Raw genomic sequence first — 16680 nt, 5'->3', positions numbered from 1 at the left:
AACACTACCATTATAGGGCAAGCCAAACAAAGAACAGCCAGGGAATTCCTAGAAGCATGGCACTCATCCACAAACTCCATCAACAAATGCATTGACCTGGACCCAATATACCGGCCACTACAGCGGACAGCTGAAACTGACAACCGGAAGCGGCAGGGACAGGCCACTATAAATGCCGGAGGAAACACCACAGAAGCGCTTGACAGGAGGCTCCCAAGCACTGAGGATGTCACCTAGACAGGGGACGAAACGTTTGCAACAAAAATTTCCAGCTCGGCGAACAGAACCACAACATTATTTGCCACTTCTTCCAAACTGGTTCAAAACTGTGGTTCCTGTTCAGCTTTTAGGAGAAAAGCTATACTTTGACGGATCATATTCATTCCAAAGTCGTTCAAATTCTTCAATAAATGCCTTCACAACATCAGTGTTTTTAATTATGATTACATTTTCTTTATTCCCAAAAATGCCTTGGGCACTCCAGTTCAAAGATCCAGTTATGAGGATCAATCCATCAATCACAGCAAATTTGTGGTGCATGTAGTTTGCATCCTGATCATGTCTGACTTCGATACCTGTCAACAAAAAAAGTTACATTAGACAGTATTCACAGTTGAACAAAACCTGCCTGAAGAAAAATAATAGGTACCTTATGCGAATGTGCATTGGCTTCACAAATGTTTGTTTTTATTGCAACATATCAGGTCCCACAAGTGAGACCACTGTAATTCATAATGATATGATTGTCAGTTTCCCAACATAAAATCTGAATAGAATACTACACTTAATGAACATATATCAATAGATCAAATGCAAATGTGCTGGTTGACATTTATGCTCATGCCTCCTGACCTGATTGTGGCCTCAACTCTATGTTCCTGCCTGCAGCTACAATTCTTAAAATTTCTGATCTGCAGGGAATTATCTAACATGGCTTCAAATATGTCTGATGATCCAAATCTCCATAGGTCCCTCGGGTGGAGAATTCCAAAACTTTACAGCCCTCAAAGAGGAAATTCTTCCACATGTCCATTTTAAACTGGAAATCCCTTTAGAAATTTTCTCACCCTAGTCTGAAATTACCACAGTGTCTGAAAAATCTACAGTATCTACCATACCAAGACTGCTCAGAATCTTATATTTTTCAAGCTATATGGCAAGACTGCGATGTAGAACGATACCAAAAGGCACGGACTCCTGGAGTGGCTGTGGCAGTTCATAGCCCTCTTGTCTTCCTCCAGACTTGTGTAGTGGTGTCCTTAAAGCTATATTTATCTAATGCCTTTTCGTAATGGAGATGCATACCTATGGTCCCTGTTGTGGTTCTGTTCGCCGAGCTGGGAATTTGTGTTGCAGACGTTTTGACCCCTGTCTAGGTGACATCCTCAGTGCTTGGGAGCCCCCTGTGAAGGGCTTCTGTGATGTTTCCTCTGCCATTTATAGTGGTTTGAATCTGCCGCTTCCGTTTGTCAGTTCCAGCTGTTCGTTGCAGTGGTCGGTATATTGGGTCCTATGGTCCCTTGTGGATTATCGTTAATTACCCACCTTGACTTTTACTCTTCTGAACTTCAATAATATAGGCACAAGCTGTTCAAGCTTTCTTTATAAGGCAAGCCAGGAATTAACCTAGTGAACCTTCATTGAATTGAATCTAATCCTGTAGTCTTCATCCTTCGTGGGTACTGTACTCACAGACCTTGACTCAGTGCCAAATGGCAGCTTCTTTTTGCAATTGGCTTTTGGTCATTGCCTTCCAATTCAGGAGTAGGAGAATCAGGAATGCCCAAAATGTCGATTGTCCTGCTCCACGGATCCTGCCTGATTGACTGTGCTTTTCCAACACCTCACTCTTCGACTCTGATCTCCAGCGTCTGCAGTCCTCACTTTCTCCTCTTCTAATTTCAGGGGCAGGATTAAGGCAAGTATTAAGTCTACTCAGCTAGAACAGAAATTTAATCCACACGATAGCCAGTGTACAAGCAATGCTAACTAGCTCCCATAATGCAAGTTTATTCCTCCTGAAATTCAGAGACAAAATGTTAGTCAAGAAGTGGAGGTCATAAGGAGTGCTTTCCTGAGCGTTCTGCACAGTTGTAGCAAGGCTTCCTATTTTTATAAGCCGATCACCGACATCTCCCCTCCAAACCTTGCAAAATATATTTGACTTTCTAATTACTCATCGAAATGCATGCATGTATAAAAACACCCAGGTCCCTATGCATTCTACAATATTGAGGTCAGTGCTTCTCAAGGTGAAGCACAAGCACTTCTGGATCATGTAACAAGACTTGATTTGACTTATTGTGTTATTGTGTGCACTCTATAGGCAGATCGTACCAGACAGAGTCCATCAGATAGCAGAACAGAGTGTTACAGCCATAGAGAAGGTGCAAAGAGAGAGGGAGAGAGATCAACATTAACACTTGAGAGGTCTGTTAGCAGTGAAGAAACTTTGAATCTGTTCGTAAGTATACTCAAACTTCTATACCTTCTGACTGACAGAAGAGGGTAGAAAAGAGTATAACTGGGGTGGAAGGGGTCCTTGATTATGCTGGTTGCTTTCCTGAAGCAGTGGGAAGTATACATGGAGTCAATGGATAGAAGGCTGGTTTACATGATGGACTGGGCTGTGTTCACAACCCTAGCAAAAGGTGAGCACTGCAGAACTGGAGATCAGAGTCAAGATTAGAGTGGTGCTGGAAAAGCACAGCAGGTCAGGCAGCATCTGAGGAGCAGGAAAATCGACATTTCAGGCAGGAGCCCTTCATCAGGAATGTTAGTGGTCAAGAAGTGGAGGTCATAAGGATATTAATCCTTAATTTCATCAGAGTTGACCATGGAAGAGATTTTCTTTTTAAACAAAAGAGAAGTTGCACACATCAAAACATGCCTTGCCCATGTTTGACCTGATATCATAAGATTTCACAGGGTCCCAAATCAATGTCAAGGATTTTGATAGAATTTCCCTCCCTTCCATATAGCACTATGCTGCTACCGCTGCTGGACGGTAATAGTGTTGCTTGGGACATTGTAAAGTATGATTCAGTGAGTGTGAATAGGTCAGGCTGTTGCTTGACTACTGGGGCAGCTCTTCTAATTTTGATACTAGCTCTTAAATGTTGTCAAAGAAGACTTTGTAGAGGTGATAGGGTAAACACTTTAGCTCAAAATCAGATGTTCTGCCCAGTTTCGTCCCTTTTTGAGTCCCTGTAGTTTCTTGCAATCTTGGGAAGAGCAGTTGCCATATTATGCTGTGTTGCATCCAGACAGGATGCTTTCTATGGTGCTTCTATAAAAATTGGTAACAGTATTTGTGGACATGCCAAATTTTCTTAATCGCCTGAGGAAGTACAGGCATTGCTGTGTAAGCTGTACAACAGTAATATGCAGGTCCAAACAAGATGTCTCCTTAACACTATTTAACAGTTAGTTGGCTGACCTGAACTGATTTTCTCCCAGTTTTCCATTCCATATTAGTTAGCCAATCCTTTCTGTGCAAACAGATTACACCATGAGTACTTACCTTATATAGTGAACTTATGTAGCACACTATCAAATGCCTTCTGGAAATCCAATTATACACTTTATTCCAATTATTGACCATGACCTATCCATAGATTTGAATTGTCTATTTATATGTTCCATGATCAGTTCTGATGAAATTAATAATTTCCTTATGACCTCCACTTCTTGACCACTAACATTCCAAAGTCAGACAAGCTAATCACTCTCAGTCACTCCATCATAAGAGTTTTTAAAAATTATTCATTCATTAGAACCATATTTCATAGGCTGGGCTAACATCTATTGCTCATCTCTTGTCCTTGAGAAGGTGGTAGTGAGTTGCTACCTTGAACCACTGCAGCCCATTTGGAAGATACATGCACATGTACAGTACTATTGGGGAAGGAAGGAATGACGCTATATTTCCACGTCAGGAGGGGAGAGTGTCTGGAAGAGGACTTTCTGTGGTGGGAAAACCACCAACTATATCGGCAGCTTTTGTCATTGTAGATAAGCGTGAGCATCAGTTTGGAAGGTGCTGTCTAAGATGCCTGGTAGGTTTATCAGTGCAACTTTGATAGTACATGCTCACACTATTGTGCAGTGGTGGAGTGAATATTTGTGAATGCAATGCCAATAAGGAGGCTACTGTGTCCTGTATGGCATCAAACTTGGAGTGTTGTTGGAGCTGCACTCATTCAGGCTTATAGGCAGTATTCCATCCACTCCTCTAATTTGTGACTTGTAAACGGTGGCTAGCCTTTGGAGAGTCAGTAAGAGAGTTTCTCACTGCAGGATTTCTAACCTGTTTTATAGCCACAGTATTTATAGCTAAAGCAGTTCAGTTTCTGAGCAATGGTAAACTCCAGGATGTTGACTAGAGGGTATCCAGGTTGGACAAAGGTCCTCACCAAGAGAATGTTCTCTGCTTTTGCCATTCTCATTGCTCCTCCAAGTGATGTTTAATGGGGAAAAGTATAGATTCATTTTGGCAGTTTTTTTTATTACAAAAGAGATGTTGCACACATCAAAAACATGCCTTGTCCACATTTGACCTGATATCATAAGGTTTCACAGCGTCCCAAGTCAATGTCAAGGATTTTCATGGCATTTCCCTCCCTTCCATATAGCACTATGCTGCTACTGCTGCTGGACGGTGATGGTGTTGCTTGGGACATTGTAAAGTCCAAATTCAGACAGTGTGAAAATGTCAGGCTGTTGCTTGACTACTCAGGCAGCTCTTCTAATTTTGATACTAGCTCCTAAATGTTATCAAGGAGGACTTTGTAAAGGTGACAGAGCAAACATATTAGCTCAAAATCGGATGTTCTGCCTAATTTTGTCCCTTTTTGAGTCTTTTTAGTGGTTTGACTACTGAATGGCATGGTAGGCATTTTCAGACGGCAGTTAAGAATCAACCGTATTGCTTGGAGCTGCAATCGCATGTAGACTAGACTAGGGAAAGGTAGCAGTTTTCTTTTCCTGAATGATAAAGTTAACCAGATTTTTTTAACAAATAAAAAAAAAATCAAAGATGGTTTGTTCCAGGATCATTATTTTAAAATCTGGATCAAAAAATCTAAAGTCAAATTCCACCATCTGCCATGATGAGATTCAAATCCATGTCCCCAGATTTCTAATCCAGCAACAGTACTATTACACCATTGTGTCCCCCAGATAATGGTGTAGGAAGGAGTCGTTGGAAGAAAAAGGTTTAGCAGCTATATTAATAATGATCTCACTTACTGAAGATATTGGCTAAGAATGAGCTCAATTACTAGTGTTTGCTCCCTAATGGCAACAACAGGTCTTTGATGCATTCTTGTTCTACACACAGACTTCTGTCTGTCTGTCAGCACCAAAGCAGAGGGACATGCAGGATAGGGTGTGTCTGACAACTACATACAACACTGACTGCTGTACTGAGCACCTTCTTACCACTTCAAAGCTAAACATTAAAAAAAAATCAATATACCCAAGATGCAACCAGGGCATGAAGATCCAGAAGCTCATCAGGGTTATAATGGGTACAAATTGCCAATAGTGTTAGGTGCATTAGTCAGAGGGAAGTAGCTGAAAATGTGTTGCTGGAAAAGCGCAGCAGGTCAGGCAGCATCCAAGGAACAAGAGAATCGACGTTTCGGGCATAAGCCCTTCTTCAGGAATGAGGAAAGTGTGTCCAGCAGGCTAAGATAAAAGGTAGGGAGGAGGGACTTTGGAAATGCGATAGGTGGAGGGAGGTCAAGGTGAGGGTGATAGGTGGAGGGAGGTCAAGGTGAGGGTGATAGGCCGGAGTGGGGTGGGGGCAGAGAGGTCAGGAAGATGATTGCAGGTTAGGAAGGCGGTGCTGAGTTCGAGGGATTTGACTGAGACAAGGTGGGGGGACGGGAAATGAGGAAACTGGATAAATCTGAGTTCATCCCTTGTGGTTGGAGGGTTCCCAGGCAGAAGATAAGGCGCTCTTCCTCCACCCGTCGTGTTGCCATGGTCTGGCGATGGAGGAGTCCAAGGACCTGCATGTCCTTGGTGGAGTGGGAGGGGGAGTTAAAGTGTTGGGCTACGGGGTGGTTGGGTTGGTTGGTCCAGGTGTCCCAGAGGTGTTTTCTGAAATGTTCCGCAAGTAGGCGGCCTGTGTCCCCAATATAGAGGAGTCCACATCGGGGGCAGCGGATGCAGTAGATGAAGTGTGTGGAGGTGCAGGTGAATTTGTGGCGGATATGGAAGTGTCCCTTGGGGCCTTCCATATCCGCCACACTTCCCTCCAAGGCCCCAAGGGAGTGGATGGTAAAGTGAGGGTTGGAGAGGGAAAGGGATTTGAGTCACTCACCAGCTCTCCTGAAGGCGCCGACCTGCGAACCGGCTAACGCCATGTAATCCGAGTCGGTGATGACCCGTACCCGCACCCCGCGGCCGTGCACCGCTAGCACTGAGTTGCTCAACTCTACGCTGGAGATGGTGAACACGCAGACATCGAGCGAGCGGCGAGCACTGAGCAACAGGCGGGTCAGGCAGCTCAGTGCACTCTCCCGGTGGGACAGGCTACAGCTACAATGGCCGGGACTCGAAAGCAGCAGTGGACGTACGCACGTCACCGGCGCGGGGAAGAAAAGTACCTGCGGCCGCCGCTCGCGAAACCGCTTCAGGTAACGGATGAGATAGTAGAGTCCTTCGACCGTTAGAGAAAGGCCGGCCACTGCCAGCAAGCCTCGCCAGCCCGATACAACCGTTAGAATCATGGTGCCTCGTTCACCTAACGGTCAGCATCACGCGCCAAGTCTGCACGTGGATCACGTCAAGGTGACGCTGAACGTCTCGATGTCACTGGGAGTCAAAGCGGTGGGAAATATGGAAGGATCAGGTGAGAGTTTTCCCTCATGACAGAAAGTGGACTTTGCGCAAATGATGATCAGGTGAAATGACCATGCTAAATTGTTCATAGTGCCTAGGGATGAGAGGCAAAGGTAGGTCAGCCATGGGATTTGCAGGGACGGGGTGGTGGGATTTTCTTTGGAGGGCCCGTGTAAATTCGATGGGCCGAACGGCCGCCTACTGCACTCAAGAGATTCTGATTCTATGCGTTATGTATTTTGGTCGGGAAAAAAAAAACACTTCAAGTATAGTGAGAGACTGGAAAATATTGATATTCTAATCGATCTGCGTGGCCTTTTAGATAAATCAGAAAGTCAAAATGTCGACACGTTTGTCGAAAGCAAATGGCGTATTAGTTTCTGTCATAAAGAGGTTTGGGGTACAAGACTAAATGAGTCTTACTGCAATTATGTAAGATCCCAGTTTGTTTAATTAAGAAGGACTTATTTGTCCTGAGGTAGAGTATAACATAATGGAAAATGAAGATTGTAAAAGCAGAATAATATTTAAATCGAAAACAACCACAGGATATTGTGGTGCCCTTTTTTGATTTTGGGGATTCATGATGTTAGCTTTAAATATGTAGTCATCAATTTGTAATAATTCTCTAATACTTTGAGTTTGCTAAGAAGCAGCAGTTTAGATATGATATTAGACAACGAAAGTATACAGCCATGACCACTGATATCAGAAGACAAATAGGCTGTTTATACCCAATGTCTCTGATGAAGAGCTTATGCCCGAAATGTCGATTCTCCTACTTCTCGAATGCTGCCTGGCTTGCTGTGTTTTCCAGTATCACACTCTCAACACAATGTCTCAGTCTCATTAAAGTTGTGAAGGCAGCATCCTGCTGTCTAGCCCATATATTAAGAAACTCTTCTCTGGATCTTCCTCCTCCCCTTTTGATCCATCTTACATCTGGAAAAGGTGAGGACTGTCCACTGTCCCCGAACACTTGCTGATATGTGCTATTTCTCGGTCTTAATAGTTTACACTGTATCAGTTAATTACTGGAATCCTCTTGGCAAAAGATCATGTGTAGCACACAATTTTTTTTGTTTACATTTGTAGAATGCAAGTTATCACTAACAGTTAAATGAGGTCATATGCTACAAAGGAAATACAAAATATGGAATACTAGATTATAATTTTTATAGGTGTCCCCAATTTGTACTTTGTACATAAATCACAAAAAGCTAACATGCATGACATTAGAATGTCAAATGAAGTGTTGGCTTTCAAAGTGTTGACTGACCTACTCTTGCTACTATTTACTCTCTGTCACTATCTGGACCTACTTAGTGAGCCTTATCAAAGGAGAAGTTTTTTCTTTTTTTAAAAAAAAGGTGTTTTATAATTGAATTTTTAGGTATTTGGACTATAACCTTTCTCCATGTTATTGAAGTTTGACTGATATTTCTATGTTTTTGCCTTTTTAAGTATTTCTTCATCCTATTCTCTTCACCAGCCTCCAACTTTATTTCATTGGTCGAGTGAGGTTATGAATTTAGTGCACAAATGAAAAGTGTTTGAGAAGAGCCAACACAATCGGGTGAAACAATTATATTTTTTTAAAAAGATTTTTATTAAAAAGAAGAAAAATGTTTTTCCTCTTGAATATTACAACAAATACAAAACCAAACAATTCAAACCAATATTAAAAAAAACTGCTAATTACATAAATAAATACCAACTAATAACTAAGCTAAAAAGGAAAATCTTAATAATAATAATAATAATAATAATAATAACTGCAACACAGCTCAGTAAAACAAAGCAATAGCCCTCGATCATCAAGTGCATATGTTTATACTTATTCATATGTTCGTAGTTCCTCCCCTCGGGGTACCAAACCCATGACTTAGAATTGCCATGGCTATATAAAGGCTCTTATTAGGATGGCGGACAAATCTGTACCCAGATAATCCAAAAAGGGCCGCGACGTTTTATAGAAATTCTCAGTTTTATGGTGTACCATACACGTCAGAAAGTCCAAGGGGATATGCTCCATGACTAGCTTACGCCAGCCCAACAGCCCTGGGGGATTGTCCAACACCCACCCTAATAGAATGTTCTTTCTGGCATAAAAAGTGAGGACGCTGAAAAGCTTTTTTTTTGTGTGCATCTAATGAAAGAGAATTAACAAAGCCAAGAAGAAGAGATACTGGGTCCACCTCCGTCCCCAAGACCTTCTCTATTTTGCCTACCACAGCACTCCAGTAAGTCCGCAGTCTGTACTCAAAGAAAATGAGTAAGCATGCCCATGCTCACTTTATATTTAGGACACATTGAAAATGTTCCCACTTTAAATTTAGCAAGGTGGTCTGGGGCCAGGTGGATCCTGTGGAGAATATTCAATTGCCAGGTAGGATCCTGTTTCAAATCTAGATCCTTCTTGTATTTTCCCAGATATCCTCCCATATTTCAGAAGAGATCTCAACGTCCAACTCCCTCTCCTATATCCTACAGAGCTGTTCGGTCTCGTCTGAGGAACCCTCTCCCAGTAGATGATAAGCTTTGCTCACAGATAATGTACCCTCAGCACTCAACACTCTCTTCTCCATGCCAGACCTATAAGCATCGGTTAGAAGTGTGGTCTGTTTTTGTGTGAAATTTCTAATTTGAAAGAAACGAAAGAGGTCCCTATTGGGCAGTTCATATTTCTGAGTCAACTGGTCAAAAGACATCAGTATGTCCCCTTCAAGTAAATCACCCAGACAAGACACACCCCTAGCTGCCCATAGTTTAAACCCAGAGTCCATCTTCCCTGGCATACTAACTATGGGTGTCAAAAATGATGTTTTGGCAATATTGCCCTCACCCTGACACATTGCCCTTCACGGCTTGACAGTATTGATGACTGTTGGGCTATGGCAATATTCCTTAACTGTTCTCATTTTTTCTAAGCACTGCAGGCTAACAGGGGGGCATCTTGCGTGAGATGCTTCGATGTCCAACCAATGTGAGTGAGGGTCCCCCTCCGATCCCAATCATTCACGTAAGATAACAACAAGCTTAATTGATAAGTTTTTGATATCGGGGAGGGCTACTCCTCCCAGTCTGTTAGGTAACTGCAATTTAGTCAATTTAGTTAGGGGCTGCTTACTATACCAGACAAAAGAACTAAAATCGGCCGTTCAGTCTTCTAAATATTTGCTTCATATAAAGCAGAGGAACACTTGCATTGAATACAACAGATGGGGCAGAATGTTCATTTTAATGAGGGCTATCCGACTTAACCAAGAGATCGGAAGTGCCTCCCATCTATGAAGGTCCTGCTTGATTCTGTCGAATAAATGGACAAAATTGGCTTTAAATGGCTGATCAAAAATGGGAGTAGTAAATATGCCTAGGTAGAGAAAGCCGTCCTGCGATCATCTAAAGGGGAACCAAGATCAGGATCAGGCACTCTCAGGAGACCACCCATGGGCATGGCCTCTGACTTCGCAACATTAATCTTATAAACCGAGAAGCCACCAAATAGGTTAATGGATTGTATCAGATGTGGCACTGAAACTGCTGGGTTTGATAAGAACATCATCCGCATATGGCGTGATCTTACATAACTTTGTCCCTACTTCTGGAGTGGTTATATTGGGATCCCTGCATATTGCCTCCACCAGCGGTTCAATCGCCAATGTGAAAAGTAATGGTGACAAGGGATAGCCTAGTCTACTGCCCCTACAAATATAAATTACTTGCCCGTGCACCAATGGTGAGGACCGCAGCAAGAGGATCACTATACAAAACTTGCACCCACCCGATGAAAGTCTCTCCCAGGCCAAACCGCTTCAAAGTATGAAAAAAAATGGCCACTCGACCCTGTCAAATACCTTTTCTGCATCTAAGGAGATCACTTATCCCTGTATCGATTGCTGTTGACATACTTGGATCATGTTAGGTAATTCCTCACATTATCTGATGATATGCGACCTTTTATGAGCCCTGTCTGGTCCTCCTTCATGATGGAGGGCAGTACAGTTTCTAGCCTTAATGCCAGAGTCTTGGATAGAATTTTGAAGTCAACATTCAGGAGTGAAATGGGTCTATAGGAATCAGAATCCTCCGGGGCCTTCCCTTTTTTAAGAATGAGAGAGATGTTCGCCTCTCTTAGATATGGTGGGTGAAGGCCACGACTATGTGAGTCATTAAACATACTAAGTATCAGCCCTAACAACATACTTACTTATAAATTCTTTATAGAACTCACTGGGGAGCCTGTCCGGACCCGGTGCCTGCCCATTCTGGAGCTGCCTCACAGCTTCCTGCACCTCTTGTTCTGACAACAGGGCATTGAGGAGAGACTGTTGTTCAGGGTCACTCCTGGAAGGTCTAAATGCTTAAAAAAAGACTCCACGCTAACCCGTCCATTCTCACAGCTTTCAGAATGGTATAATTCAGAGTAAAATTTCCGGAATGCTGCATTAATCCTTTTAGAGTCGTGGGTCAAATTTCCAGTCTCCTCTCTGATCGAGGTAATGGCTTGTGGGATGGGGGGTTGGGGCACTCCTTTTCCTAGCAAGGTACAAAAAATACTTACCTGGCTTATCCCCATGCTCAAACAGTCTTTGACTTGCTCACTCTTGGCTGTCCATGTGAGCATAGAGTTCAGCGTAGACTGGAGCACCATGATCCTCTACAGCTTAACCAGCATGTCAAACTATGCCTTTTCAGCTACTTTCAGATGCATCTCGAGCAAGCATTGCTGCCCACCCATCTGTCACTTCTTATTGGCTGAATAGGAGATAATCAACCTCCTAGCATAGGCTTTAGCTATTTCCCAAAGAATGGATGGGCTACTGGCCCAGCCTGAATTAATATCTAAGAAAGCCCTGAACTCCGTCAAAAAGAATTCAGTAAACTTGCTATCCTTAAGGATGAAGGGGTCCAGTTGCCAGTGCCTCGGGTCGACCACAGTATTCTCACTTTTAATCATTCAATACACTGGGGTGTGATCAGAAGTAGTGATATTGCCAATTGTACATGACGCTACCAAGCCCAGATGTGCTGCGGGTGGTCAGAAAAAGATCAATCCTGATATGGCATTTATGTGGGTTTGAGAAGAACATGAAATTCCTGCCAGTAGATTACAGGTGCCTCCAAACATCTACCAAGCCCAATTCAGCACACAAATCCCTTAATTGTTTAGATCGCAAAGAAGATATCGGCAGGCCTTTGGGCAATTTGTCTACCATAAGGTCTATGAGACAATTGAAGTCCCCTCCTATGATGATATGTTGAGATGCCAGATTAATCAGTCGAGCAAGTGCGTCTGTCAAGAATTTAAGGGGGTGCACCAGGGGACAGTAAATATTTAAGATCCCGTGTTCTTCCCCATGTATCAAAGCTTTAAGGATTACAAATCTCCCGTGTGTTTCTTTAATGCACTCTTTTAACTTAAATGGGAGATTCTTTCTAACTAAAATGGCCATCTCTCTACACCTCATATTGAAAAATGAAAAATAAACCCATTCTGTTGCAACTTCAAATGCTTTGCATCATCCAAGTGTGCTTCTTGTTATACAGCAACATCCATTCTCTCCCTTTCAAGGCTGGAAAGATGAGTGACTCCCCTTAATATTCCAGGTGCACCGCTGAAACACATCCTTAGCCATAACCTTCCACAGGACCATCTAGACTCCAGAGAGGAGGAACCGAAACTACAGATTGCTGAGCTTTAATGCAAAAGAATCCACAAAACACAAAAATTACACAGACTAAAATAACTAGATCCAACAGATCTACAAAACTTATAAAAACTATATACAGCAAAAACAGAAAAACAAAAAATCTCGAAAGACTGATCAGAGGAATTTACTCTCCATTCGAAGGGGAGAGGTGCAGTTAGTAAATTTGCAGATGACACCAAAATTGGAGGTATAGTGGACAGCGAAGAAGGTTACCTAAGACTGCATGAAGATCTTGGCCAGATGGGCCAGTGGGCTGAGAAGTGGCAGATGGCGTTTAATTCAGTTAAATGTGAGGTCCTGCATTTTGGGAAAGCAAATCTTAGCAGGACTTATACACTTAATGGTAAGGTCCTAGGGAGTGTTGCTGAACAAAATACCTCTTTTATCTTAAATGGGAGATTCTTTCTAACTAAAATGGCCATCTCTCTACACCTCATATTGAAAAATGAAAAATAAACCCATTCTGTTGCAACTTCAAATGCTCTGCATCATCGACAAACATGACCCTGGAGAAGGAGAAAGTGAGGACTGCAGATGCTGGCATCATAGCTCCTTGAAAGTGGAGTCACAGGTAGATAGGATAGTGAAGAAGGCTTTCCTTTATTGGTCAGAGTATTGAGTACAGGAGTTGGGAGGTCATGTTGCGGCTGTACAGGACATTGGTTAGGCCACTGTTGGAAAGTTGTGTGCAATTCTGGTATCGGAAGGATGTTGTGACACTTGAGAGGGTTCAGAAAAGATTTACAAGGATGTTGCCAGGGTTGGAGGATTTGAGCTATAGGGATAGGCTGAACTGGCTGGGGCGGTTTTCCCCGGAGCGTCGGAGGCCGAGGGGTGACCTTATAGAGATTTACAAAATTATGAGGGGCATGGATATGGTAAATATGCAAAGTCTTTTCCCTGGGGTTGGGAAGTCCAGAACTAGAGGGCATAGTTTTAGGGTGAGAGGGGAAAGATATAAAAGAGACCTGGGGCAACGTTTTCACACAGAAGGTGGTACGTGTATGGAATGAGCTGACAGAGGAAGTGGTGCAGGCTGGTACAATTGCAACATTTAAGAGGCATTTGGATGGATATAGGAATAGGAAGGGTTTGGAGGGATATGACCGGGTGCTGTCAGGTGGGACTAGATTGTGTTGGGACATCTGGTCGGCGTGGACGGGTTGGACCGAAGGGTCTGTTTCCATGTTGTACATCTCTATGACATCCTACAACCCTACTAACCATCACAACCGTGCTCTCAACCCCTACCAGCTAGGGTCACACCACATACACCGACCACCTAGTAGAGGAAAAAAACACCTGAGAGCAATGTTAGTACTATAAACAAGTAAACTAAAAAAGCCTCACTCATCCCTTAACATAACTTGGAAATTAAAAATAAATACTCTATTCATCCTGGACGTCATTTTACGCAACTTATTACAGAGAGGATACTCCACCAAGTTGTCTTTAAAAAAGAGCAAACCTGAACAGTTCTGTCCTTTATGTCTATTTGGCCGTTCAACTTAAGTCAACATGTCCACAAAGTTCTTTGTTTTCCCTGGCAAGTCGAACAAATGTATGGATCCATTATGATTGATCCAAAGCACCGCTGAATATCTTAAAGAATATTGGATCCCAGGTTCCCTCAATCTCCTCTTGACTCCATTGTGGGATTTCCTTTTCTGGACCACTGCTGTCGAGAAGGTGTGACAAACATGACCCTGGAGAAGGAGAAAGTGAGGACTGCAGATGCTGGGATCAGAGCTTAAAAATGTGTTGCTGGAAAAGTGCAGCAGGTCAGGCAGCATCAAAGGAGCAGGAGAATCGACGTTTCGGGCATAAGCCCTTCTTCAGGACCCTGGAGAAGCCATGTACCAACACTGTCGGGTCTCTCCCCTGAGTTCTAGTGGCTTCCATGACCTTTTACTTGTCTTTATAATTATTGACCCTTAACAGAACACAGGTGGACACAGATCAGCACCTGGTTTTTGTGCCACGATCAGGTGGGCTCTTTCAATTGTTATCCATCACTTCTCAGCCTCCAAACCAAGGAACTTTGGGAACCATTTCTCCAAGAACTCCACCGGCCACTCACCTTCCATCCCCTCTGGTATGTCAACAATGTGCAGGTTCTTTCTTCTGCCCCTGTTTTTGAGATCGAGATCCAACAGATCCAAGACCTGTGTTTCCAGGGCTTCAATGTGGCTCTTGGAAGAGTCAGTCTCTGCCTCTACCACTGCAGCCTGGTGCTCAAGCTCATCGGTCCTTTTTCCCAGGTCTTGTAGCATAGCCAACTTCTCTTCAATTTTTTCCTAGATCTGCCTCCCCAAGATCTCATGAGATTTGGCTAGGTCTTCAACCAGGATCTGGTGAGGAAGCAAGCCTGCTAATTCAGTGGGTTAGACCGGGTGAGCTTCCTCCTTTCTTTGGCATTCTGCAGCTGCAGGGACAAAGGTAAGTAAGAATTTTCGGGTTTCCAGCTCCTTTACTGTGATCCTAAACACAGTTAAGTGTCTTGGAATGGGTTCGGGCTCTGTTGGCCAGTGTTACAGCACGGAGCCCAGCAAACATGATCCTACCAGGACACTGCTATCTTGGATCGCCCACAATTATATTTCTTATATACATAGTTCCTCAGGGACCTACAACTGGATATGTAAATTGAATTCTTGTCTTATCTATCTCTGCTTTAGAAAACATGCTGTTCAGTTGTATTCTGTTGCTGAATGTGGACATGTTTGGATCTCCTTATATGGGATTATAAATCATTACAGCATGAAGCTTCATGCCACTATTGTTCCAAGTCACTCACGGTGACATCTCCCATATCAGACTCCAGTGCAATTGACTTAGAAGTGCATTCACTGTCATTAAGCAGACATAAAGCCACTGTGCCTCAGGGAAAGTCTTGCAATCAGCACAAATTACCAATTTATCTGTTTCTGTAACATTGTAGGTCAAAGGTGAAATGCATTGGCCTTTTCATAAAGAGAGTTCCTTAGGAATGAGCTAAACATTACAATGTAAGTAATCTCCCACATGAAAGAAAACCTAATTGACGACCTAATTTCAAGCAGTCTATTACAGAAGCTATTACACAATTCAGTTTTGTGAAATTATTTATTGAGAACAAGAATTACAGCAAAAAGATTAAAATCACAGCAGCATTACAGGTCATAAATTACAAGAAGATACATGAACGAATCATGCACTGAAAACACAGGATCACATCAGTATAACTGAAAACAGAGGATACTCCATGTGCTATAGAAAAAAAGTAAATATTTTTATCAAGTAAGGTATAATTACATGTATTGGTGGATTGATGTAAAATGCAAACTCTTTCCTGCACAGTACCAGAAGCATTCATTAACAGACCTATTAATTTCAAAATCATATCAAGTAAACTAACCAAGCTATGTGCATATTCAAAGCAATCACCTTCCTCTTTTTTGTGTTTAGTGTCAGAATTCATACCATTTAACTTTGTTTGACTTTCTATCTCCATTTCTGGAGATAGTTGCAAACATTCAAGTTTTATACAAACAAACCATGCTGGCTAAAGCTACAGCTATTTGGTGTTAACAGAAAAAGAAAATACTTCTAATAATAAACCTCCAGACATAATCTCAGCATCTCACACATTTTATGGTCAGTTAAGTACCAATGGAAATGTTATTACTCTCATACTATTGTAAATAACTTAGCTAATTTGATCAGAGTAAGATCCCTCAAGCAGCAATATGATAATGACTGGATATTCCATTTTTGTGATAATTGATGGATACACTTTGACCAGAACACCAGAAAGAACTCCTTTGCCATTCTCTTAAATAGTTTTTTTTAGATTAGATTAGATTAGATTACAGTGTAGAAACAGGCCCTTCGGCCCAACAAGTCCACACCGACCCGCCGAAGCGAAACCCACCCATACCCCTACATTTACCCTTTACCTAACACTGCGGGCCATTTAGTATGGCCAATTCACCTGACCCTGCACATCTTTGTGATGTGGGAGGAAACCGGAGCACCCGGAGGAAACCCACGCAGACACGGGGAGAACGTGCAAACTCCACACAGTCAGTCGCCTGAGGCGGGAATTGAAGCCGGGTCTCTGGCGCTGTGAGGC

General features: G+C 42.7%; 2 protein-coding genes across 3 annotated transcripts in view; one reads left to right on the top strand and one right to left on the bottom strand.

Annotated features, from left to right (window-relative positions):
• Positions 1–228: 228 nt before the first annotated feature.
• On the bottom strand, positions 229–6841 carry pld6 (phospholipase D family, member 6). The gene is made up of 2 exons (XM_043711763.1): positions 6332–6841; positions 229–575 (listed from the first exon to the last, which is right to left on the bottom strand). Exons 1-2 carry the CDS (start codon positions 6738–6740, stop codon positions 340–342), a joined length of 645 nt encoding a protein of 214 aa, XP_043567698.1. The 5' UTR covers positions 6741–6841; the 3' UTR covers positions 229–339.
• Positions 6807–16680, top strand: part of mlst8 (MTOR associated protein, LST8 homolog (S. cerevisiae)) — an 86360-nt gene continuing 76486 nt past the window's right edge. Inside the window, exon 1 of one of the 2 annotated variants that reach the window (XM_043711755.1) lies at positions 6807–6862. The gene's annotated coding sequence lies outside the window, so the exon portion shown is untranslated. Of the gene's footprint in view, positions 6863–14981; positions 15006–16680 lie in introns of those variants that run through there. The other variant, XM_043711757.1, reaches the window with a different exon arrangement.

Source organism: Chiloscyllium plagiosum, chromosome 21 (assembly GCF_004010195.1).
Source record: "Chiloscyllium plagiosum isolate BGI_BamShark_2017 chromosome 21, ASM401019v2, whole genome shotgun sequence".
Taxonomy (NCBI): Eukaryota; Metazoa; Chordata; class Chondrichthyes; order Orectolobiformes; family Hemiscylliidae; genus Chiloscyllium; species Chiloscyllium plagiosum.
Note: the sequence above shows the minus strand (reverse complement) of the source record. Positions and strands in the feature narration are given on the sequence as shown.

What these genes read in the sequence shown, in the direction of transcription:
- pld6 (XM_043711763.1), bottom strand. Translation starts at nt 6,740, where the DNA reads ATGATTCTAACGGTTGTATCGGGCTGGCGAGGCTTGCTGGCAGTGGCC. An exon ending in CGGCGCCTTCAGGAGAGCTG is followed by an intron (nt 576 to 6,331) that starts GTGAGTGACTCA and finishes TTTTGTTGACAG; the next exon opens with GTATCGAAGTCAGACATGAT.